General features: G+C 44.4%; 1 protein-coding gene across 5 annotated transcripts in view; it reads right to left on the minus strand.

Annotated features, from left to right (window-relative positions):
• RALGAPA2 (Ral GTPase activating protein catalytic subunit alpha 2) overlaps positions 1-27068 on the minus strand; it is a 294158-nt gene that overhangs the window by 140369 nt on the left and 126721 nt on the right. For all 5 annotated transcript variants that reach the window (XM_043478794.1, XM_043478793.1, XM_043478797.1 and 2 more), the window contains one exon: positions 9110-9238. In XM_043478794.1, coding sequence (XP_043334729.1) covers positions 9110-9238 — 129 coding nt within the window. The remainder of the gene's footprint in view (positions 1-9109; positions 9239-27068) is intronic.

Consider the following 27068-nt stretch of genomic DNA (forward strand, 5'->3'; position numbering starts at 1 on the left):
ATTTTCTGGAAGAGTTTGGGTAAGGTAGGTGTTAGCTCTTCTCTAAATTTTTGGTAGAATTCAGCTGTGAAGCCATCTGGTCCTGGGCTTTTGTTTGCTGGAAGATTTTTGATTACACTTTCGATTTCCTTGCCTGTGATGGGTCTGTTAAGATCTTCTATTTCTTCCTGGTTCAGTTTTGGAAAGTTATACTTTTCTAAGAATTTGTCCATTTCATCCAAGTTGTCCATTTTATTGGCATAGAGCTGCTGGTAGTAGTCTCTTATGATCCTTTGTATTTCAGTGTTGTCTGTTGTGATCTCTCCATTTCATTTCTAATTTTGTTAATTTGGTTCTTCTCTCTTTGCTTCTTAATGAGTCTTGCTAATGGTTTGTCAATTTTGTTTATTTTTTCAAAAAAACCAGCTTTTAGCTTTGTTGATTTTTGCTATGGTCTCTTTAGTTTCTTTTGCATTTATTTCTGCCCTAATTTTTAAGATTTCTTTCCTTCTACTAACCCTGGGGTTCTTCATTTCTTCCTTCTCTAATTGCTTTAGGTGTAGAGTTAGGTTATTTATTTGGCTTTTTTTCTTGTTTCTTGATGTAAGCCTGTAATGCTATGAACCTTCCCCTTAGCACTGCTTTTACAGTGTCCCATAGGTTTTGGGTTGTTGTGTTTTCATTTTCATTCATTTCTATACATATTTTGATTTCTTTTTTGATTTCTTCTATGATTTGTTGGTTATTCAGAAGTGTGTTATTTAGCCTCCATGTGTTTGAATTTTTTACAATTTTTTTCCTGTAATTGAGATCTAATCTTACTGCACTGTGGTCAGAAAAGATGACTGGAATGATTTCAATTTTTTTGAATTTTCCAAGACTAGATTTATGGCCCAGGATGTGATCTATTCTGGAGAAGGTTCCGTGTGCACTTGAGAAAAAGGTGAAGTTGCTTGTTTTGGGGTGAAATGCCTATAGATATCAATTAGGTCTAGCTGGTCCATTGTGTCATTTAAAGTTTGTGTTTCCTTGTTAATTTTCTGTTTAGTTGATCTATCCATAGTTGTGAGTGGGGTATTAAAGTCTCCCACTATTATTGTGTTACTATTAATTTCCTCTTTCATACTCGTTAGTGTTTGCCGTACATATTGCGGTGCTCCTATGTTGGGTGCATATATATTTATAATTGTTATATCTTCTTCTTGGATTGATCCTTTGATCATTATGTAGTGTCCTTCTTTGTCTCTTTTCACAGCTTTTATTTGAAAGTCTATTTTATCTGATATGAGTTATTGCGACTCCTGCTTTCTTTTGGTCTCCGTTTGCATGAAATATTTTTTTCCAGCCCTTCACTTTCAGTCTGTATGTGTCTCTTGTTTTGAGGTGGGTCTCTTGTAGACAGCATATATAGGGGTCTTGTTTTTGTATCCATTCAGCCAATCTTTGTCTTTTGGTTGGGGCATTCAACCCATTTACATTTAAAGTAATTATTGATAGGTGTGGTCCCGTTGCCATTTACTTTGTTGTTTTGGGTTCACGTTTATACAACCTTTCTGCATTTCCTGTCTAGAGAAGATCCTTTAGCATTTGTTGAAGAGCTGGTTTGGTGGTGCTGAATTCTCTCAGCCTTTGCTTATCTGTAAAGCTTTTGAGTTCTCCTTCATATCTGAATGAGATCCTTGCTGGATACAGTAATCTAGGTTGTAGGTTATTCTCTTTCATTACTTTCAGGACGTCCTGCCATTCCCTTCTGGTCTGGAGGGTTTCTATTGATAGGTCAGCTGTTATCCTTATGGGAATCCCTTTGTGTGTTATTTGTTGTTTTTCCCTTGCTGCTTTTAATATTTATTCTGTGTGTTTGATCTTTGTTAGTTTGATTAATATGTGTCTTGGGGTGTTTCGCCTTGGGTTTATCCTGTTTGGGACTCTCTGGGTTTCTTGGACTTGAGTGGCTATTTCCTTCCCCATTTTAGGGAAGTTTTCAGCTGTTATCTCCTCGAGTATTTTCTCATGGCCTTTCTTTTTGTCTTCTTCTTCTGGAACTCCTATGATTCGAATGTTGGGGCGTTTCACAGTGTCCCAGAGGTCCTTGAGGTTGTCCTCATTTCTTTTGATCCTTTTTTCTTTTTTCCTCTCTGCTTCATTTATTTCCACCATTTTATCTTCTACCTCACTTATCCTATCCTCTGTCTCCGTTATTCTACTGTTGGTTCCCTCCAAGTGTTTTTGATCTCATTTATTGCATTATTCATTTTTAATTGACTCTTTTTTATTTCTTCTAGGTCTTTATTAAACAATTCTTGTATCTTTTCAATCTTTGTCTCCAGGCTATTTATCTGTAACTCCATTTTGTTTTCAAGATTTTGGATCATTTTTATTATCATTATTCTAAATTCTTTTTCAGGTAGTTTCCCTATCTCCTCCTCTTTTGTTTGACTTGGTGGGCATTTTTCTTGTTCCTTTACCTGTTGGGTATTTCTTTGCCTTTTCATCTTGTTTAGATTGCTGTGTCTGGAGTGGACTTTCTGTATTCTGGAGGTCTGTGGTTCCTTTTTATTGTGGAGGATTTACCCAGTGGGTGGGGTTGGACGTTTGGCTTGTCAAGGTTTCCTGGTTAGGGAAGCTTGCATCAGTGTACTGGTGCGTGGAACTTGATTTCTTCTCTTTGGAGAGCAATGGAGTGCCCAGTAATGAGTTTTGAGTTGGGTCTATGTGTTAGGTGTGACCTTGGGTAGCCTGTATGTTGACATTCAGGGCTATGTTCCTGTGTTGCTGGAGAATTTGCGTGGTATGTCTTGCTCTAAAACTTACTGGCTCTTGGGTGGTGGTTGGTTTCAGTGTAGGTATGGAGCTTTTGGATGGTCACTTATTGCTTAAAGTTCCATGTAGTCAGGAGTTTTCTGGTGTTCTCAGGTTTTGGGCTTAAGTTTCCTGCCTCTGGATTTCAGTTTTATTCTTCCTGTAGTCTCAGGACTTCTCCAACTATACAGCTCTGATAATTAAACTTCTAGGTTAATGGCAAAAAGATTCTCCCCCGTTAGGGACATCCAGAGAGGTTCACAGAGTTACATGAACAGGAGAAAAGGGAGGAGGGAGATAGAGATGAGTAGGAGGAGAAAAAGGGGGACTCAAGAGGAGAGAGACAGATCTACGCAGCTGTCTGTTCCCAGAGTGTTCTCGTATCTCAGACACCTACAAGGATTCACAGAATTGGATGGGGAAGAGAAGGGGAAAAGAGGAAATAGAGGTGTTCTGAGGTAGAAAACAGAGAGTCAAGATTGGGAGGGAATAATCTTCGGTTTAAAGATAGGGCTTCTCTCTTTTTTTTTTGTAAGGTTATAGTGTAGTGAAGATGAAAATGAAGAGTAGTAGAGGAGTACTAGAGGACTTTAAAAGAAATAAGAGAAAAAGAAAAATAGAAAATAGAAGAGAAAAAGGAAAGAAGAAAAAAGAGAAAAAGAAAAAGAAAAAAAAAGAAAAAGAAAGAAAAAAAAATTTTTCCCCCTAATTAAAAAAATCGTAAAAATCTATGAAAATGAAAGTTAAGGAGTAATGGGGGAGTAATAGGGAATTTTAAAGGAAAATAAAAGAGAAAAAATAAAAAAGAAAAATATAAAAAGAAAAAATTTTTTTTTTTTTTCCTTACTTAGAAAAAATAGAAAAATAAAAAAAAAAGTAAAAATATGTCTAGGAATTTCTCTGGAGCTGTTGCGGTCAGTGTGGGTTCGGCTCAGTTTCAGATAGCTCCTCGTTCCAGCTTGCACTTCTCGATATCTACAGGGCCCTTCCGGTGAAGTCGGTGTTTTCTTCAGGGATTTTAATCTGTTGCACCAGTCCCTTCTGAAGCGGTTCCCTTTGTTTATTTGGCTTCTGTTTGCCGGTCTCTTCAGAGGCTCATTTCCGCCCTGACACAGGCGGCCGGAGGCGGACTCTTATTCAGGTAGGTAGTTCCGTTGCGCTGCTGGGAGGGGCTGACGCTGCGGGGCGGGGCTGACGCTGCGGGGAGGGGCTGGCCCTGCGGGGGCGGGGCTGACGCTGCGGGGAGGGGCTGGCCCTGCGGGGGCGGGCTGGCGCTGCCGGAAGGGGCTGACGCTGCTTTCTCCGTCTGCGCTGCTCAGGCTCCCGGCTGTTCTATATGGAGCGCGCCCCCGCGCTGCGCTAGGTTCCAGCCCTCGGGTGTTACACAAAAGCGCGGAAGGAAAAGCTGCGCCTGCTCTCTGTGCCTTCCCCGTCAGAGCGGTCCAGGCAGCGAGGGGCTTGGTGGGCGCGCTATCCCCAGGTGTGGCGCACCCACTCCCTTCCGCGGACCCAGTCTCAGTTTCCGCTGGCGCCAGGCGGGTGCGCGCGCCTTCCGCCCTCCGCGTCCCCAGCCCCAGTCCCCGCCCCGCGCCGGTCGGGTGCCTGCGCCCTGTGTCTCGCCGCGACCTTCCCCTCCCCTCTGCCTCCTGCCTCCGGCGGGGCTGGGCCGGTCCGCAGCCTGCGAGCTCTTCTCGGGACTTTCCCGTCCCTTTGTTCTGCGAACGGCCGGCAGTGTGTTCCGGCCGGTCAATTTTCTCTCTCTCCTTTGGTCTCCCACAGTTCAAGTTGGCACCTCACAGAAGCTCCCCCCGATTGTCCTCAGGGCACTCAGGCCCGGACCCTAGCCCAAGCAAGGCCGCCTAAGACTCCCTTCCCGGGACGGGTCTCCGTCCTTAGCTCTTTTGTCTCACTTTTTATCTTTTATATTTTGTCCTACCTCCTTTCGAAGACAATGGTCTGCTTTTCTGGGCGCCTGATGACCTCAGCTAGCGATCAGAAGTTGTTTTGTGAAGTTTGCTCTGCATTCAGTTATTCTTTTGATGAATTTGTAGGAGAGAAAGTGGTCTCCCGGTCCTACTCCTCCGCCATCTTGGCTCCTCCCCCCCAGGATATAAAATTAATACACAGACATCCCTTGCATTCCTATACACTAACAATGAGAAAACAGAAAGAGAAATTAAGGAAACAATCCCATCCACCATTGCAATGACAAGAATAAAATACTTAGGAATAAATTTACCTAAAGAAACAAAAGACCTATATATAGAAAACTATAAAACACTGGTGAAAGAAATCAAAGATGACACAAATAGATGGGAAAATATACCATGTTCATGCATCAGAAGAATTCAATATAGTGAAAATGAGTATACTAGCCAAAGCAATCTATAGATTCAATGCAATCCCTATCAAGCTACCAACAGTATTTTTCATAGAACTAGAACAATGTATGGAAATACAAAAAACCTTGAATAGCCAAAATAATCTTGAGAAAGAAGAATGGAACTGGAGGAATCAATCTGCCTGACCTCAGACTATACTACAAAGCTACAGTCATCAAGACAGTATGGTACTGACACAAAGACACAAATATGGATCAATGGAAGAAAACAGAAAGCCCAGAGATAAATCCACACACCTATGGACACCTTATCTTTGACAAAGGAGGCAAAAATATACAATGGAGAAAGGACAATCTCTTTGACAAGTGGTGCTGGAAAAACTGGTCAACCACTTGTAAAAGAATGAGACTAGAACACTTTCTAACACCATACACAAAAATAAACTCAAAATGGATTAGAGATCTAAATGTAAGACCAGAAACTATAAAACTCCTAGAGGAAAACATAGGCAGAACACTCTCTGACATAAATCAGAGCAAGATCCTCTATGACCCACCTCCCAGAGTAATGGAAATAAAAGCAAAAATAAACAAATGGGACCTAATTAAATTTAAAAACTTTGGTACAATGAAGGAAACTATAAGCAAGGTGAAAAGAAAGCCTTCAGAATGGGAGAAAATAATAGCAAATGAAGCAACTGACAATTAACCTCAAAAATATACAAGCAGCTCATGCAGCTCAAAACCAGAAAAATAAACAACCCAATCAAAAAAATGGGCCAAAGAACTAAACAGACATTTCTCCAAAGAAGACACACAGATGGCTAACAAACACATGAAAAGATGCTCAACATCACTCATTATCAGAGAAATGCAAATCAAAACCACAATGAGGTACCATCTCACGCTGGTCAGAATGGATGCTATGAAAAAGTCTACAAACAATAAATGCTGGAGAGGGTGTGGAGAAAAGGGAACCCTCTTACAGCCACTATGGAGAACAGTGTGGAGATTCCTTAAAAGACTGGAAATAGAACTTCCATATGACCCAGCAATCCCACTGCTGGGCATACACACCAAGGAAACCAGAATTGAAAGAGACCTGTGTACCCCAGTGTTCATCACAGCACTGTTTACAATAGCTAGAGTATGGAAGCAACCTAGATGTCCATCAGCAGACAAAGGAATAAGAAAGTTGTGGTACATATACACAATGGAATATTACTCAGCTATTAAGAAGAACGCATTTGAGTCAGTTCTAATTAGGTGGATGAAACTGGAGCCTATTATGCATAGTGAAGTAAGTCAGAAAGAAAAAAACCAATACAGTATATCAACACATATATACGAAATTTAGAAAGATGGTAACGACGACCCTACATTCGGGACAGCAAAAGAGACACAGATGTAAAGAACAGACTTTTGGACTCTGTAGGAGAAGGCGAGGGTGGGATGATTTGAGAGAACAGCATTGAAACAAGTATATTACCATATGTGAAACAGATGACCAGTCCAAGTTCTATGCATGAAACAGGGCACTCAAAGCCAGTGCACTGGGACAACCCAGAGGGATGGGATAGGGAGGGGAGTTCGGGACCAGGGGATGCGTGTACACCCATGGCTGACTGATGTCAATGTAGGGCAAAAATCACCACAATACTGTAAAGTAATTAGCCTCCATTGAAATAAATTAATTAATTTAAAAAAAAAAAAGAATCTGCCTTCCAAATCAGGGGGCGCAGGTTTGATCCCTGGTCAGGGAGCTAAGACCCCACATGCCTTGTGGCCAAAAACACCAAAACAGAAGCAATATTGTAACAAATTCAATAAAAGCTTAAAAAATGGCCCATATTAAAAATTAAAAAACAAACTTTAAAAAAGTTTCTACTTTCAATAAAGCAAATTCAAGACACTGTGTCATTCCACCTCTGCGCCCTCCAGGGGGAACAGGTGACTTGTGTTAACTCAAAAATTTTGACTGAGCAGCTGTGGCCCCATCCAAACACCTCTCACTGGTTCCCTTATGATTTTAAACCTCAAGTTTAAACTAAGATTGTGGTAGTGGTGGTTTAGCTGCTAAGTCATGTCCAACTCTTTGTTACCCCATGGGCTATAGCCTACCAGGCTCCTCTATCCATGAGATTTTCCAGGCAAGAATACTGGTGTGGGGTGCCATTTCCTTCTTCAGGGCACCTTCCCAAGCCAGGGATCGAACCTGTGTCTCCTGAATTGCAGGAGGTTTCTTGCATTGCATGTGGATTCTTTACCGACAGAGTCATCATCTTACCTAAGTGTTATTAATAAGCTGCAGTGATTCAAAGCAATTTGAAGAGGTACTGTCTCTTTATGCAGTGTAACTCTTACAGTCAAATTCTCATATTTTCTCTCTTTCTCTTTAAAAAATGTTTTGGAAGGCTACTTTAATAACTCATCTAGCCAAAAGATAAATTTTCACTGAGAATGACCACCATGCATGAAATTATCACTAGAAAGGGCACCTGTATTTTCACAGGAATCTCTCAGAGCAAGTAAGTAAAATTTCAATAATGTATGATTTTCCTCCCTCTATGCTCTTTTTCCAATGCTTTTTTTCCCCAAAAGTTTTTCAATTTTTTTTCAAAGATTTTGCAATGCTGATTTGAATGATTAAAAGTAAATTAGGAGATTATTCGTGAATGATTATCCTATAATCTTTTTCAGAAGTAAGTATGAAAAGTTGTCATAATCTTTACCAAAAAAAGTTAAATTCAACAATTTCCTTACATCTTTCCACTCATCCTTCCTTTTCACTCTCATCTCTCTTCCCTCCCCTTTGCTTTTTAATTTATCCCTATAAGAAAAATTGCATGAAAGTGCCAGCATGAAATACCAGTGATACAAAGTATTAAGAAACAATTTAATTTAAAATCCAGGGCTGGAGTTTGAATTTGCCCTGAGAAAAAGAAATAAGGAGAATGAAAAGTAACAATGTGTCAAAAAAAACTTAGGTAGCTAGATACTCACATTGATTTTAACAGTTCATGACAAACATTAAAACTAATTTATTTACACCATTTGAATTGAAGCCGTGTCCAACTCTGCAACCCCATGGACTGTAATCTAGAGGGCTCCTCTATCCATTGGATTTTCCAGGCAAGGGTACTGGAGCAGGTTGTCATTTCCTTCTCCAGGGGATCTTCCTGATCTAGGGATCGAACTCAGGTCTCCCACATTGCAGGCAGACACTTTACCATCTGAGCCACCAGGAAAGCCATTTGAAGAGGGGAAAAATGGGTCTGGACAGGTAACAGCCATACAGAACACAGATGTGTACAGAGTACAGATGTGAAAGCCTTTCAACTAAAACAGATAATAGTGTTCACTCAAAGGCATTAATACCTTGCCCTAAAAATAACAGTATTAGGAGGTAAACATTGAGGTTATAAATAAATTCTTTTTGTAGCCCTTAATGCTCATTTAGTCCACTAGCTTCTAATTTTTTAGTATAAGAATTCTGCCCGAGTTTTAAGCCATATGAATAAAAAGATACATATCAATTTTTCGGTTCAAGATTTTAAAGTTCTAAGTTTATATTTTAAGAAAATATTTTCTATTAGACTTACAATAAGACTTAATAACAGAAAAAAGCTTCATTGAGAATGTACACTTAAGATTCTCCTTTAACCACAGACATCCATGTCTGTGCCACCATTTACTGAAAAATGCTAATGAGATTCTAGAAGGCGAATCCTGCTTCTCACCGTGCAAATGTGCTGAGATATTAGTGAGGATATGATTTCTCACACTCTGGCCTTTTGATGAAACGCCTTTCCACCACCAGCGTGTCATCTTATCCTACAATTTCACACATCAGCTGCCAGGGCATCTACCCGAGAGCCCGGTTTCACGTTGCACTAATGAGTCAACACCTGTTAGGAGTGGAGAAATCTGAACCTTGTTAGCCACTGGGAAGCCTCCTGGGAGCCGGGTGTTGAGCATTGTCACACTCACCGCCAGCGTGTCTGCACTGAGGACCCTGCCAGCGGCCATGATGAAGTCCCCCACCAGCATGGAGAAGCCAGGCAAACCCAGGGAGAAGAAGCGGGGCGGGCAGTGCCTTATGATGGTGTTTAGGATATCCTAGAAGGGAAGAGAAGAAAACACCACTGTAACTTTCAACACCACAATTCCAAAGTCATCAGTTCATCTGCACATATGACTGGGCTGTTTCAGTTGTGTCTGACCCTTTACAACACTATGGACTGTAGCCCGCCAGGCTCCTCTGTCCATGGCATTTTTCCAGCAAGAACACTGGAGTGGGTTGCCTTGCCCTCCTCCAGGGGATCTCCCTGACCCAGGGATCGAATCCGTGTCTCCTGTGACTTCTGCATCGCAGGTGGAGTCTTTATGGCTGAGCCACCAGGGAAGCCTGATACATAAGGCTACTGTGTGATTATCTAAGAGAACACAGACTCATGGAACTTTTTCAGTGAAAAAGATTCTAAGAGAGGAGTTAGTCCAGGGCTACTGTATTCATTTTACAGGTAAGAGAATGGAGATGCTAAACCGTTCATAGGGTGACTTGTCTAAGATCTAAATCATGGCATTGGGACCAGATGCTTTTGCCTTTTTCATGCAGAGGCGAGCTCCCTGGACGAGCTACAGCAGTGTCTGTGTGTGTTGTGTGTTAGTTTCTCAGTCGTGTCTGACTCTATGCAATCCCATGGACTGTAGCCGACCAGTCCTCTCTGTCCACAGGATTCACCAGGCAAGAATACTAGAGTGGATTGCCATGTCCTCCTCCAGGGGTTCTTCCTGACCCAGGGATTGAACCCGGGTCTCCTGCATTGCAGGTGGACTCGTTACCATCTGAGGAATGTGGAAGTAGATAAATACATGAAACCTGCAAGCAGCTGTCAATTCTCAACTTCTTCAGTTCATGAAAGTCAAAGCACACTGTCCTATGACAAACTCCTCAAGTTGGCAGAGATGGAAACTTCACTCCTTGGGTGACTGCAAGAGTGAAACAGTGGGAGTGGAGGGGCTATGGGGTCCCGCTGGGATGGATCACATGGTGGGCAATGCTCTGGGTAGAAGTGGATGGTGAGGCAGCTGTGCCCGGTACAGCAAGTAGACGATCTCCCCCAGACACCAGGCCTCTCACTGGTGGGTGGCCAGCTGGCCCCTGCCCGCCAGCTCTGTTCTGAGACTGACACCCCATTCCAGCCCATGGCAGACCGCCGCTCCCCTCCTGGACGGCATTCTGGCCATCCATGGCTGGGCCACATCTCTGAAGCCATCTGTGTGAGTGAGTGTGTGCAAAGAGGATTAGTAAGAAAATCACAACTGTTTTCATGCTGTTCTAGGCCAAGTGCATTCATCAAATGTACTGAAGTGCTACAGGTATGTGATTTGCAGTGACATAACCTAGAATTAGTTCCCAAAAGTAGGAGTAAGAAGAAAAACACACCAAGAAACGTCCCCCAAACCATCCTCAAATTTCAGGGTGGCTATTTGAAAATCCTTAAGATAATCCCGATTTGACTTGATTAAATTAGAGTAAAGGAGCAGCAATGTGCTACATCCTAACAGGTTAAGTCCTTTATAATAAAAATAACCTCAGTGAAAAACTTGTAATGGTAAAAGAAAATTTTCCTGTGTTCACAAAACATTTTTCTATGGTTTCTTCCTTACACAGTCAGCTCACTCAGTGTCTACAAATCATTATGTTTATGTCCTTTAAAAATGACTGTGCAGTGCCTACTCTATTAAAACTCTTATATGGCAAATTACTTCACAACTACTAATGCAAGGTTTTAGCATTTCAGCAGACGTTTTCCTATACTGAAAAACAAAGAGATCAAACAGATAAATAAGCAGATAAAATGGAGGAAGGAAGGAGGAAAGGAAAGAAAAACCCGAACCACGCTTCTCCCGGGTTAATGTTTAAACCTGCTGTAATCACGTCCTTTGATACGTTTCAGTGTCCACATCAGCCAAGGCAAACATTCTAGGAGCTGAGCAGATGGACACTGCAGTTTAGAAAGTGTGTGGTCAACTCTCGCTCCAGGAGCGGAACAAAAGATCCACCTTTTTCATAATGAAGCCTCTGATTAATGCCCTGGGCTCCTCACCACACACCTGTAATTACTCACAGAGGTACACTCTGCACTGGGCCTCGTCGAGGGGTATCAGGCATCAACGTCTCGGGCAGCAGATGGAAGCACTCTTCTGTTGACATCTGCTGCCACGAAAGGATTCGTGCAAACCTGGCTTGCAAGGTAGCAGAATGCCATGCATGGGAAGATTAATAATGCAAACAACCATGATGTTAACTTGGTTAGGTTTGCCTTCATTCCATCTGTTGAGAGGAGGAACTCAGCCTTGATCTCTGTGGATTTTTAACATCTTTAGCACATACTTAAATCACAGATTTTTTTTTTTAAAACCACTGGAATTGAGAGGTTTAATTTTTAAAAAAGGGTTTTCTCGGATGAGTTTATGGGAATTAGGAACAAAATCCTTTAACAAGCTAAAGCCAGAATTTATACATGAAATCCATTTTCACTTCACAAGTTTCAGGCGTGTCAGGGCAACGAGCTGCAAATGGGGCATTCCAAAAACTAAGTTGCCACCAGTGCTGAAGACGGCAGAGATGCGGGCAGCAAGATCAAGTCCCAGGCTCCCCACCCCCTGGACTGCAGCCAGGCTCTTCAACGGAACCTGTTTCTATGGGCGAGAAGACTGGAAAGAGAGGGCAAGATGACAGATGGCTGGCCTGGCCTGCCCGCCACCCATGGAAGGCGGCCCCCAGGAGAAGCGGAGCCGCCAGATACAGCAGTGCTGGGCCGGGGTTAACGTGGGGGTTAAAGGGGGGGACTGTGCGGCCAGTTGGCCAAGTTAGGGCCATATGCTGGCTTATTCCGCTTACCCACACTGAAATGGAACAGCCTGAAGACTACATCTTAGTGACGACATTCTGCAATCAGGAATAACTCAGATGCTAGAAGGACAGCAGCTGCACCTTCCCAGAAAGAGTGGGGTCTACCCAGTGCTTTGGCCATCTCCGGGAGGAGCCCTCTCTCGCCTTCCTCTCCACACACCCCGAGCACAGTGATGGCTGCAGTCTTTGCAAAGATGGAAATCCTGAGACTGAAACTTTCCAGTCAGTCAGCAGGCCTTCGCAGAGACCAGACAGGACAGTGCTTCTCAAACACCAATTATACACATACAACCCTCATGTTTTTTTTGTCATATTCAAGTCCAAAGAGAACACTATGTCGTTTTTAAAAAAGGAACTCACTTTTTTTTTCCATGTAAATAAGAATGTTCTGGAAAGCCAGTATTCTGTGCCATGCATGTGTGTGAGTGCTCAGTGCTCAGTTCTGTCTGACTCTTTAAGACCCCACGGAGCCCACCCACCTCCTCTGTCCATGGGATTTCCCAGGCCAAAATAGTGCAGTGGGTTGCCATTTCCTACTCCAAGGTATCTACCTGACCCAGGAATCAAACCTGTGTCTCCTGCGACTCCTGCATTGGCAGGCAGATTCTTGACCACTGCGCCACCCATGGGAAGCCCCAGCCTATGTCATAAATAGGAAATAACCCTTAAATCAGTACAATTATAGTGAACCAAGGATACTGAATTTTTGCCAAAGGTTTCAGTCGGATGCAGACTCTCCCTGTTAAAAGCGTGGTTTGCATCCTGGGCGGAGAGAGAATTCTGTCCCTGATCCAGCTCCTGACCCAACTCCTGACTGGGAGTTTCAGAGCTGGCAGAGCCAGGGCAACGGCTCCTAGGGTGCGACTCAGGGCTATTCCGTGCCTCCTCCTTTGTGGGGTATACGGCCCTATTCTGCAGTCAGACTCTGGCAGCGTAGAAAGAGTCCCAGGTCTGGGGTCAAGGTACCCTGCACAGGGTCGTGGACAGATCACATTGTGCTGAGAACTTCTGGTTTCTCTTCCAAGCAGGGGCTGATTCCCCTGGACTTAAATGTGTCAGGAAAGATGTGAACACATGCCTTTGTAAGTTGGAAAGGGTCACACAGAAGTGGAATAAAAACATAAGGGAAGGACCATGAAGGATTTTTTATTTTCTGTAATTTACTCTGTAGAATTCAGTGAACTAGTATTTTGCTGATGCTCAGAAAGAGCTTTTTAAAACATTTCAAAGGTGGCTCCCAAAGCCTCTTAGATTACATTCTCCCAGAAGTTTAAAAAAAAAATACAAATTAATGCTCTTAAATAATATCCTTAGCAAAGTGTTACAGCAACCAGCCAAAGTGTATATAATTCACAGGGCAAATGATGCAATAAAAATGGGAAAAGCTCTTTTTTAGATTTGCTAGAGCCCACTCTTCTAAGGAGTTCTAGAGTTTCCCCCAATCAAGTGAGTCTGATAGCAAAAATTAGTTTCTTTTCCACATTTTTAAACGGACTGAAAATAATAAGCAAAACAACAAGCTGAATCAAAAATGGACTCTAAAATAGGAATGAAGTTTATTCTTGAAAACTGACCAGCATGAAACTCTTTCACATGCTTTTGTTCAAAGGAAAGCAAATTCAATCTGCAAAAAGCTGTAGGAGGAGGAACGGACCTTCAAACTAGTATTTTCCTCTCGTTTTTGGTTAAAAGTCCACACACAAGCTACACTGAGTATGAAAACTAGATTGTAAGATGATGATTATGGATGTACAGCTTATCCACAGATTCAGGTTTATGGGAAAGGAACTGCTAGGAGCATCTGTCTCTTATCGCTGATCTTACAAAAAATCAGGTAATTCAAACAGAGGCGTGTTGCTTCCTCCCCTCCAAAGCACAGTTCTATAAACACGAACCGCATTCAGCCTAGTAAATGAATCGCTTTAATTGAATGCTATGTACACAGCAACTGGAAAAACCATAAGTGATAAGAAAAACATATGGTGATAGCACCAGAAATTGGTTTATTCATTTTACATAGTGCTGTTTCTTTAGTTCTCTTATAATTGACCTTTAGAACGATAAATGTGTAAAATAATTTTGTTTATTATGGCTCCAAACCTTCCAACAATTACACAAAATGAAAATTTAAAAGGAAGGATTCATTCTGGAAGCATTTCCATTGTTTACATAATTGCACAGCTATAATTTAGTGCTCGTGTTGTTATGGAAAATAAAAAAGGGCCATTACAGGCCATTTCAATTCAAAATATTGCACAGTGGTGTCAAAAAATGGGGGAAAAACGTTCACTATAAAGCAGTTTAAAATGGATTAACCCTGTAAACAGAAACATTTCAATATAGCATTCGATGAAATACAAGTGTTCAAGAAGCAGCCATCCTTCACATGGAATTAGAAATGTTGCAACTGTACTTTCACACCAATTACATATATATTATTCACTTAATATTTGCTCACGGCCCAGCAGATGATGGTGGTAACACAATAGCCGGCCATCTGTCTCCCTGCTTCCTCGGCGGCCTCGCGCCCGCTCCTCGGAGCAAACAGATCCGGTTATTCCCCCGAAAGTCACTCAGACCTTCCAGGAGGCCAAACGGAATTGTTCAGAAATAGAATCCATATATGCGAAGTCACTGGAGTCCTCCTTTCACATCTGAGGGAAAATGCTAAACCACTGAATGATTTCCTCACTAGTTTTCAGAAGACACCTTTTCTCTACAATAGTCTATGGGAAGTTCTTCTGTTTGGGAGGATGTGGACTGTTGGGATCCGGTTATCCCATTAATCTGGTTAACAGATCCCGTTCATGGAATTACTAATTAGCAGAAGAAGTGAATGCAGAGGGTTACTTGGAACACTACCCCTGGACATAATCTAACCTTTCTTTAACAATTAAAGAGGCAGGCACAATCCTGAAGTGCCTCGACAACAAATTTCTAAGTATCAGTGATCGCTTTATTGGCGAGGCTTGATATGCTGAGTGACAGAAAAGTCTTGGCTTCCGGAAGGACAGATCTGAAGAGCCCCCCACCAAAGTTCAATCCCAAGGTCCCCTCACTACTGCTGAGGAGTCTCTACTCCTCTAGCTTACCTGCCCTCTTCTACACACCACAAACTGTGACCTGGCCCCGCCAGGCTCTACAGCAGTTCAGGAAGGGCTTTTGCTGATAAAAAGGCTTTATGACTATGGCCTGTAAGTCGATTTATGTTGATGTATGGCAAAAACCATCACAATATTGTAAAGTAATTATTCTCCAATCAAAATAAATTCATTAATCAAAAAAAAAAAAAAGGAAAGAAAAGCATAACAGGAACTTCTGGTGGCCCGGTGGCTAAGACTGAGTTCCCAATGCAGGGGTCCGGTCCCTGGTAGGGGAACTAGATCCCACATGCCTCAACTAAGACCTAGCGCAGTCAAATAAATGAATAAAAATACATATTAAGAAAAAGAAAGTTATTAACAGATCATGTCATAAGCACTGCCCTTACAGAAAGTCACTGGAAATAAACACAGAGGACAAAGCTTAAAAATTACTTTCAGGATCTGGGCCAAGGAATACGCAGTACAAGCAATTCGTTCTCTGCTCAAAAGGCCAAGTGTGGTGTAATCTGTTTGGCGGAAAGGCAGAGATTTTTATGCGTGCTGGACAAATGTGACTTCTCCGGGTGTAACTATGTTACCAAGGCCAGGAGAAATATGACAGGACAGAATAATTGGGTTCTGCCTTCTGCCGCTGGAGAAACAAAATCACCTCCTACTTCTCACCCTGAAAAGTGCTTCGGAGAAGACACAGCAAAGGAGAGAGTCACAAACACAAAACAAACTTCTAAGGGTCACAGCATTGCTGCTTGAACCACATGCGTAGGACCTGGGACAGAATTAGAAGGCAGATGGCAGAGAAAGCCACTGCAAACCACAAGCCCTACAGGAGAGCCTCGGATTTTTTTTTTTTTTTTAATGATTGCTTAACAATGAATCCCTCATCTGAGAAGAAAAACTCAGCTCGCCTTTAAACTGATGAAGATGGGCTGATTGCTCCAGGAAAAGGGAGACTGATTGGTTAACTGATTTTAAGAAACACTATATGAATTCTGATACTGGAGCTGACAACGTCACCAGCCTGCTTACCTGCCTCTTTTTCTTTTTGTTGTCTATAAAAGCTTTGGATGTAATTTACCTAGAATAAAAATTCATGCTTTAGAGAGTTACAACTCAGTGGTTTTTAGTATATTCATGGAGTCGTGCACTGTCACCACTAACTTGGGAGGCTGAAGAAGGGAGGCTGCAAACCCACCGAAAGTCCTGGCACATTTACGATTCCAGAAGATGAGGGACGCTGCTGAGAGTCACAGAGAGAAGGGACTTGCCAGCTGCCCCCACCCCCGCCCCCCGGCCCTGGAGATGCCTCAGTCTGCCTCTGTAAGGACCATCTTAGCTGTGACCCTGATAAGCCTCAAATCCACAACATGACAGTTTGCACAACAGGCTGGCCTAATGAGGGTGATGCAGGTGCTTCTGAGCGGTGATTAACCCCTCGCGAGGAGACTTTAGCAAGGGAGGGCTTCAAGGAGCTGCTGCTGGTAAATGACGAGGTGGGGGGTTGGGGGGAGGGGAGCACAGAGGCTGTGTCAGGCTTCCCTGGTGGCTCAGATGGTAAAGAATCTGCTTGCAATGCGGCAGACCTGGGTTCGATCCCTGGGTCAGGAAGCTCCCCTGGAGGAGGGCATGACAACCCACTCCAGTATTCTTGCCTGGAGGGTTCCATGGACAGAGAAGCCTGGTGGGCTAGAGTCTATGCAGTTGCAAAGAGTCGGACATGACTAAGGCGACTTTCACTTTCACTTGGAGGCTACACCAGACTCGCGTGTGCAGACTGAGCGTTCAGCTCACTGGTCACGGACACCTCGTTCTGGAAGAGGACTGCCCCGGATAGTCAGATCTGTGCACAAAGGCATCTGTGCATCCCTAGAATATACCAGGGCCTGGGGGGGGGGGGTCGGAGGATGCTTAACTTTGCTTTCTCTGCGGCTACCACCTGCTTGTTGCAGAAGAGGCCAAACAGTCAAGTCTCTCCACGCTCTCCTCCACCTTGTCCCTAATAGCTTTGACGGTATTCTGCAGCAGAAGCAGGGGTCACAGCCTCACTGAGCACAGGCTGGTCAGAAACACACTAATGGCACCTAATCATGTGAGAACCTACATCATCATCAAGGTAGAAGTTATTCCCATGAGTGGACCACGTTGTTTAGTTGCTCAGTCATGTCTCTTTTGCGACCCCACAGACTGTAGCCCACTGGACTCCTCTGTCTATGGGATTTCGTAGGCAGGAATCCTGGAGTGGGTTGCCATTTCCTTCTCCAGGGGATATTCCCAACTCAGGGATGGAACCTGTATCTCCTGCATTGGCAGGCAGATCTTCTTTACTGCCTGAAGATACCAGGGAAGCCCCAGGGAGTGAACCACGCACATGTACGTAGGTATTAGACAGGCAGCCACACTGTTTCCAGGTTCCCTGTTTGTCCTGTCTCAGGAATGCCTCAGCTAGAAATAGACGCTCCTCATGACAGTGAATCAGTCCAACCAGTCCATCCTAAAGGAAATTAGTCCTGAATATTCACTGGAAGGGCTGATGTTGAAGCTGAAACTCCAATACTTTGGCCACTTGATGAAAAGAACTGACTCATTTGAAAAGACCCTGATGCTGGGAAAGATTGAAGGCGGGAGGAGAAAGGGACAACAGAGGATGAGATGGTTAGATGGCATCACTGACTCAATGGACATGAGTTTGAGTAAACTCTTGGAGTTGTTGATGGACAGGGAGGCCTTGCGTGCTGCAGTCCATGGGGTCGCAAAGAGTCAGACACAACTGAGTGACTGAACTGAACATAATACTGAAAAGAAATTCTTAGAGAAAACCATAAGCTGAACACACTCAGGTGCCGCCCAAGGCCATGGCCAATATGCAGGGCAGGTATAACTGTCCACAACAGTTCCTCACCCTCATGCAAAGACCCAGATTAGGCTCCAACGCACACGCCTGTTCTCAGAAAGAAGTACCGAAATCCACGGCGGGGAAGATTCACTGAGTCTGCGTGACAGGGTATTTAGTGTTCCTTGGGACCACAAAACCTTAGAGAAGGAAGATCTGAAAGGTCATCATTCGACCTTTCCATTTTATACACAGTGAGTAAGAGGTCAATCAAGGCCAGAAAGAGACCAAGGTGTGGACACAAACTCAAGCATCAGAAGAGAAACTGTGACCTCGGGGTCAATGAGGACCCCCTGGACATCCGGGAGCAGAGAGCCTCGAATGCACAGCACCACGCTGAGGGCAACACTTTCAAGAGCAAAGTATTCTCTCACCTCATTCACTCTGCTTAAGAATGCAAATATATTTTTAAAGCTATACTTTCAAGTGAAGTCAACAAGTGGCTGCCGTGGCTTAAAAATGTGCTTCCGGAATGTATACACTAGACACGCAGCCCTGATGCCCATGGAGGTGCGATCACAGGGGAAACCTTCTCTAAGCAATGACCCCAAGGGGCAGGGGGCAGCCCTGTACAGTTGAGAGAGAGGCCCAGATCATCGGGACCCACTGTGGATTAGCCAGCCCTCCACAGGGACCCAGGGAAGGAAGCAACAGTTGACACATAGGCTTTGGGTCTTCACAGAAGCACCATCTTGCACACGCTCACCCAAGACTAGAGTTAAAAAAAAAAAAAAAGGTATTTTATTTTAACGTCTTATTACTAAAAGGTTCTCTTTTGCTAACATCTCTCAAGCCCACAAATACCTACCAAAAGATATTTTTCCACAGAAGAACAAAAGAGAACTGTTGTTTATTGTTTCTTTATAAAACAATGTTCTCTCTGAACTGTGTTCCAGTAAATAGCATTAATAGCTGAACAATCTGCAATTACCACCCTGCCACTTATTGTTATGCGTTAAAAAGAAATCAACACACAAAAAGAGATTAATCCCCACAAGGAGAGCACTTCCTTCCAGAAACAAAACTTCCATTTACAATGCTCTTCTTGACATTGTTTCCTTGTATCCAAGGTCGATCCTGATGGACCATAACTCACAATCATGATTTTAAAATCTCTTATATTAAAAAAAAAAAAAATCCCTCCCTTCCAAATGTAGTTGAAGCAGCCTCCTCGCCCAAGTAACTGTTTAGTACTTGAAATGGGAGAAGCCATCTCATTTCTTCTCTGCCTAAAGGAAACATGTGAATTTTCTCAAGAATCTTCTTCGAGTTCTAAATGTTTAAAGAAGAACTTGTAGGTCAATAGGCAATATTCCGGTCACACGGAATCCTTTCTGCTATCTGGCACTGGGGTTTCATTGTGCTCACCTTTCCAAGGCCCCTAAGACAGCCGCTAGGACCCTACTTCATGGGACAAGAACCTCAAGCCAGACGAGCCTGTGTGGTCACAGATGCAAGGAAACAGAGATCCACATGCAAGGTCAGGGCTCAAGCCCCACAGTGGATGCCCCTTTCCTTAGGCTGCCTGTGTGGTGGCCAGGCCACGTGGCCCAGGACAGATACCCTAGAGTGTGAGAGGCTGCAAATCCCAAATGGGTCACCGTGCCTGGTGTGAACCGGACACTGGTGTGAACCGGACACCGGGCTGGGAAGTCCCCCGGCCTGATCTCTTACCAGACAGGGCTCCGGACCTCTGAAGAAAGCCACCATCTGTGCCCATGGGCTGACCTGCCACCACAAAGGCTGTGCTCTGCTCACCTTCCCCCTGTTGGCTCCCCCAGTGACCTGCGTGGGGGAACAGAGCCCCCCTGAGCCCCTCCCCACTGCATTCACACCTACAGCCGCCCCAGACTCTGGAGCACAGGTTCAGGAGCTGTGGCACACGGGCATAGTTGCTCTGAGGCAGGTGGGATCTTCCTGGACCAGGGATTAAACCTGTGTCTTCTATGTTAGGCAGATTCTTTATCACTGAGCCACCAGGGAAGCCCTTATTTTACAAGCTGAACCATAGGAACTGTACCTCCCTCTTTTTTGGAAAAAGTCCCATGTTGGCAATTTCCATACAGTTCACCTAAAACACCTGCCTCCCCTGCTTCAGTCTCCCTGGTTAAACCTTCACGTGTTTTCCGGTCCTTGGTTAAGCTGGGAGCTTCCTTTCATCCTCTGATGGCTGCCGAAATGCACGGGTTAATTCACAGGGCCTGGCCCCTCCCCTGCCCTGGCGTCCTTGCACAGCTTCTCTTTGCTGACTCTCCGGGTTGTAAAGTCTTTGCTGGAGTCCTAGGCACCGTAGAGTGTGACATCCCTGGCCTCTACTCACTAGATGCCAGCATGCCCCACTCCCCACTGTGACAACCAGACCGTCTCCAGACACACCCAAGATCCCCAGAGCTCCCCCATGGCTCAGGAATCCCTGTTCTCCTGTCAACGGGGGCGAGCTTGCCACCAAAGAAGGTCAATGCCTGCTCTGAAACTGACGAAGCGAAAAGCTCAACCAGAAGGTCCAGCTCAGGGGCCACTGTCACCTGCTCCTCCCCAGGATGCACGTGGGTTCAGGGAGCTCTCCTGTGACTCCTTTGATGCTCTATCAACTGGCACATTGATGGAGTGTCCACTCTCCTTGAGAGCCTGCTAAGGAAGATTCTGGCGACTTGGGCTTCAAAAGACCATGGACCTTCCAGAGAGATGCCTTGAGGTAAAAGAACGTTTTCTCTGCTGGAAACTGCAGGCAAGCTCATACACTGCATGGTGAGCGTATTCAGTAGGAATACAAGCTTTTAATTTTCCACATATATTGAGTTGCTGTATTGCATTTTTATTTACTGTATGTCATGCAGACGCTTATTAGACCCTGATGTCTAAACAGATGTAATTAGTATCCTTCACTGGTAGCATGTATTTGAAAGTCTTGACATTTTCAGCCCAGGAAGGGAAGTCCAGCAAAAGCACAGTGTTAGCCTCTCAGGTGGACCGTTCCTCTCAGGACCACCCCCTAGGCGATCACCTTACACCTTTTGAAGCCGTGGAACAACTTGGCAGCACACGTGTCACCCTCATCATTCCAGCCTCCACCATCTGTTACCTTTCACATAGTTCTACTTTCCTTAGTTAGGTGTCAGGGGGCTTGGACTGCAGCTTAATGAAAATAATGACTGGCTTTACAGCTGAAAAGAGAAAGAAAAAGCCCTGCAGTCTGTTGTTCTGGTGCAGTCATCTATCTTAAGTCTCCATGGCCATTGAGAAGCTGAACCAAGTTATAATAGAATGTTCTTTGATGAAACCTGACTCATCTATGGCTTGTCCATTCTCATGAAACCTTATGGGAAACACTCAGGAACCAGTGGATACTACCTAAACTAAGACTGACTCTGTGCTACAGACATTTCATCATTTGGGGTCTGGACAACAAGCACACAGTAGGAATTATTATTAACTTAAGGATACACAGCAGGAGATGACTAACACACACCAACTATCCTTGTAAATATTTACCCTTCCATCAAACCTAAACCTTGAAAGTTTCATTTATTGCTACAGCAAACCCTTTTTTCAGTAAAATACCATTCAATTTGACTAATGTAAATTCAAGCTAATGGGAATTATATTTTTAGAAAAATAGACGTTTGCTTTTAAGCATCTCATTACTTTCAAAAACACACAGTAACAAAATGGGCTAAGGCAACACAAAATAACTGAGACTTTCAGAAGTTCTAGCTTAATAACTGTAAATAAATCTACAGTCAGCTTGAATTCCGGCAGGATTAGAGAACACCTTCTCTCATGTGGAGAGAAAATGTGCCTGGAAGTCTTTCCCGTACATTTCTACTTCCCAGCAGGTGAGAATTCTTTGGGAGCATCCCTGGGTGTACCCTCTGACACATCCACTGAGTCTGCCCTGGTGCTGCAATGTCCATGGGAAGGAGGGGGGTCCCATCCTGCCCTGCTCCCACTTTTTCTCAATTCATCACCTTGCTTTCCCAAACCAATGCTTGCTTTGAGAAAAAAAAAAAATGAACACAGTGCCAGGAGATCCTGCCTTCTTGGGGCACTTAGCATTCAGCCCTACACCCCACTGGGCCACAATATTCCACACACAAAACATACAACATACATGCACACAAGTATATAAATACACAGGGCTTCCCTTGGTGGCTCAGTGGTAAAGAATCTGCCTGCCAATGCAGGAGACACAGGTTCGATCCCTGCAAAGGGAAGATCCCCTGGAGAAGGAAATGGTAATACACTCCAGTATTCTTACAGGGATAATCCCATGGGCAGAGGAGCCTGGTGGGCTATAGTCCATGGGGTCGCTAAAGAGATGGAAACGATTTAGTGAATAAAACAGCAACAACAAACAACATAAATACACACACAGACATGTATACACACATATAAATAAACTCACACACGCACATAAATCCTCGCCCAGTTCTGTGCCTCTTGTCATGGCCCTCCTGGCCATGGTCCACCCCACACAACCACCGAGCCTCAAGCTTCCTAATGCACTTGTGCTCAACTCCCCATTATCCATGGGACAAACTCAGATCTAAACAAGGCTCTCTCCAGTGCTGCCCGCATCCACGTCCACATGTCATGTCCACGCACCCATCAGGCACTAGATCAAAACCACCCTGGTTGTTGCTCCTTCAACGTGGCCTGAGAAACCCCATCCTGCTTCTTGTCCTCCCACCATCCTTGCAAGTCCTGCTGGATGCCCACTGCCCCATGAGCTGCTTCCAAACCAGCCGACATCTAGGGGTGTTCAGCATGGTTCCATCTCTGCAGTGTGGGCATTGCTCAGGCAGCCCTTTTCACAAGAGGATGGATGTTACAGACACTCATTGTCTGTGGGTCTCATACCACCAGATACACCCTCAGAACTGCGCTGGTCTTTACTATGGTGGGGAAAAGTGCTCAATGGGAAAAGGTCATTGAAGCTTTTACTATATTGAGGAAAGGACAATGTGGCCCTAATAATAAACTGTCTAACAATAAATCAGAGGACCAAGTAAGGCTCAAGGAAGGGCCTCTGAGGTCCCCGGGGCCCCCTCATCCACTTGACCACCTGTGGTGGGGCAAGGTCCCTGAGGCCGGTGGGGGACAGAGCTCAATCGAGCGCCCAGGTCTGAGAGTTCCCAGTACGAGGCTTGTCATCCATTAAAGTCAAATGCTGAATATATTCTAAAGCCATCTGAAATCCTGGAGTCTTGGAATATACATTTTCCCATTCTTAAAAACCTTAGGAAGAAGGCCTGCAATTCATCTTATTTCATTTATTGCAACAAACCTACAATTTTTAAAAATTGTTTTCTGATGAAGCTTTTAAGATAGGCTTCTAAAGTTCCTCTACTGACACACATCAAGATTATTTAACCTTCCCAACATTAGCTGGACCTTTAAATTTATAAATATGCACTTTATCCTGCCAGCACCAAATTAAAATCCCATGAATTCAAACTTGGGTAACAATCACTCCCTGTATAGAATAAGAACTTTAGAGATGTATTAGAAGTATTTCCTTGGAGAGGAGATAAGGTAAGTCTCCAATCTGACATGTTAATTCTTCACTTTTTCTAAAACTGAACATTCACTTATGTTTTGCTGTAAATATATTTATAAATTTATGTATAGCACACATACACGGTTCTAGTTATGTCTAAATTTCCAGCAAAGAACGATTCTTTGTCTGAGAAAAGGTGATGCAATTATTACATATTGCTGCATGATACAGGCTGTCTGGGGTTATTAGAAGAAGCAGGTATGGCCAATTTACAAGTGTCACCCCCGCACCTTGCTTTCAGGGCTCACTGCTGAGCCTCATGCTCACCGAGGGGCCCCTTGGGATCTCCTTACAAATGACTGTTTATTATTATATTATTCCATCATGTATCTCATGAGAGGAGGTTGTAACATCCGTTAAGAAAATCAGGAATTGTTGTGACTTCTATGATAGAATATTCCTCTGTACCTGATGTTTTAAAACTATGTTTCCTTTAGCACTGGTAGAGAAAAGATGCACTAAAATGTGTATGGAAGTGAAAGCAAAAATGTTCCTAAAACAAGTTAAATACTCTTGGCTACAAAACAAATTAGCTGGGGCGAGGGGGCGGGAGAAAGAAATGCTCCCAGTGCTTTTAGCACCTGAAACATCGAGCCGCCTGGATCCCACACCACTGGTGCCTCCCAGGACATCACTGGGGGAGCCAGGTTCTTACAAACGAAAGATTTCCTGTGCTGAGTCTGAGACAGGAGGGGTTTCTATCAGGGCATTAGAGGGCTCATAGACTGGCTAGAGGACCCAGGCGGCAACCCTGCCCAGCCAGGCACCCAGCCTGGGGTGTGGCCCCGGCAGGGTCTTGGCTGCCAGCTATGCAGCGGCTGGAGCAATGCAGGCCGCCCCACCTGCCGTCTAGAACCACACGGGGCCCCTGCTGGGCTGGAACACGGCTGGATGTCAACTGGCCGCCAGGGTGTCCAGCCCTCTGGCATCGATCCCACAGCGGGCACGTGCTGCTGGGGGTCAGGAGTGCCTGGAAAGGAAGCCAGTGGCCAGGACACATGAGAGACATCCAGGTCACAAGGTCCCTGGACACGTCATTCCTCGTATCTGACCCACCGCAGGTGAAGTCATTGTTTCTCACTCGGCTCAGTTCAGTCGCTCAGTCGTGCCCGAATCTTTGCAACCCCGAGGACTGCAGCACGCCAGGCCACCCTGTCCATCACTAACTCCCGGAGCTTACTCAAACTCATGTCCATTGAGTCGGTGATGCCATCCAACCACCTCATCCTCTGTCATCCACTTCTCCTCCCGCCTTCGATCTTTCCCAGCATCAGGGTCTTTCCCAATGAATCGGTTCTTCGCATCAGGTGGCCAAAGTATTGGAGTTTCAGCTTCAGCATCAGTCTTTCCAATGAACACCCAGGACTGATCTCCTTTAGGATGGACTGGTTAGATCTCCTTGCAGTCCAAGGGACTCTCAAGAGTCTTCTCCAACACCACAGTTCAAAAGCATCAATTCTTCGGCTCTCAGCTTTCTTTATAGTCCAACTCTCACAACCATACTACATTCTGAAATTCCAGGATGCCTAGTAACAGGTTTTAATCAAATGGTTATGTTCCAAAGTAAGAGACTATATGGAGGAGGGAAAAAAAAAACCAACACCCCAAGACATCGGAAAAATAAAATGGGCTCATTTGGCCAAGGGACTGCCCTGCCTTCCTCGGCATCCTCGGTGTCACCACGAGGGTCTGTGCTCACCAAGCACAGTGGCGGCCTCAAACTGAGTGTGTTCCTCTGTCTACACCCTCAAAGTCTCCCAGGGGCCCCCTCAGGGAGGCACTACAATCATATGCAGGTCAGGGGGCCGAGGTGTAAGGAGGTCTATCACTTGTCTACTCAGAAGGATGCTGGGCCTGGAGCACAGAAGGCTGGGAGCCCAGGCTCCTAACTGTCACCCCTTATACTGCATCCTGACTTCACGTATCGAGGGTCCGGAGCTGCAGCAGACTTTGCTAAACCCATTTCCCCACCTGGGAGCAGCCTCGTGCTTTTTGGTTTGTTACCAAATATGATAACACGACTTCCCTGGTGACTCAGTGGTAAAGAATCTGCCGGCAAATGCAGGTCTGATCCCTGGCTCAGGAAGATCCCCCGGAGGAGGGCATGGAGACCCATTCTAGTATTGTTGCCTGGAGAACCCCACGGACAAAGGAGCCTGGTGGGCTATGGTAGATGGGTTCGCAAAGAGTCGGACACAACTGAAGCGACTGAGCACACATGCACAACAATGCAACATCATAGATGAAAACGACAAAGACCCTCATTTCCCAAAATTTTTATATGCAAATTTGCAACCATAATTGCACTGATGTAAGCTCCACATTTAAAGGCGAATTTAACTTTGATGTATTTAACAGACAAATTGCATTAAGACCTTCAATCTGTAAGTCATTGTTAAAAAATAGTTTACTTAAATTTTAAGCAAAGAAAACTTTCCAGTCTTTGATATATGTTCTTAGAAACATAAAAATAACATTCCTTTCCTCAACTGTCCTTTTCCATTTCACACATATTGATCTGTCCATATGTTTTAAATAATGATGAAATTAATAGGAACTGTTTTTAATAAATCCAAACCCTAGCTCCTTTCATGTCCACATATTCAGAGGGGGAGACTGAGGTAAAAAAGCTGCTTAAGTATTAGGACAAACGAAGCAGAACCAGGAACAGCTTTGGAAGAGAAGCTGGTGAGGAGCCGGGTGGGAGCAGGGGCCCAAGGGAGGAGGACTCTGAGTTGGGGGCAGGACTGAGGACAAAGCCCAGGTGAGACACGACAGGAGGAGGGACGTGGCTGAGGCCTGTTTGTTTGCCCGACGTGTGTGGTGTTGAATCCACGGGAGAGACAGACCCTGTGGAATAAGCCAGGCTTCCCGAGAGCTCTCATAGCCCTTCTCATGTGTGGCGCTGGGCAAATGCCCTCAATATCTTTTGAGCCTTAGCTATTTATACAGCGGGTCATGATATTTGTCTAACTGAACGGCAGAGAAGAATCGATGGACAACATCACAAGTTCCCAGCCCCGGGTCTGGCACTGCGGTGGTGCAGAGATGGCGACCCTCCCCCTCCCCAGCCCAGACACAGAGCAATAGGCCGGAGGGAAGCCAGCAAGAAGACCCCCTGCACAACCAGTCCAGGCAGTCCCGAGAGCCTTCCTGAATCTTACTCATAATTTATAGTTATTTTTGAAAGTCTTTACCATCTTAATTATTTTCTAAATCAGCAACAGGATCCATTTTTTCTTAAAAAATTCATAGTCAAGGAAAAACAAAGCTACTTCAAAGCATTTTCTCCATCACACCAATAAACCATAAACTCCCGCTATACACATCTTACTGTAGGACATGTCACTCGATAAGGCCATGGTTTTATCTATGAAACTGTTGAGTAACTGGTCCAAACAATATTAAAAGCAGTTGGTTTGGAATGTGCTACATTTTTAATTCAAGCTGTTTGGTATATGTATTCCGATTACTTT

Source organism: Cervus canadensis, chromosome 10 (genome assembly GCF_019320065.1).
Source record: "Cervus canadensis isolate Bull #8, Minnesota chromosome 10, ASM1932006v1, whole genome shotgun sequence".
In the NCBI taxonomy this organism is placed as follows: Eukaryota; Metazoa; Chordata; class Mammalia; order Artiodactyla; family Cervidae; genus Cervus; species Cervus canadensis.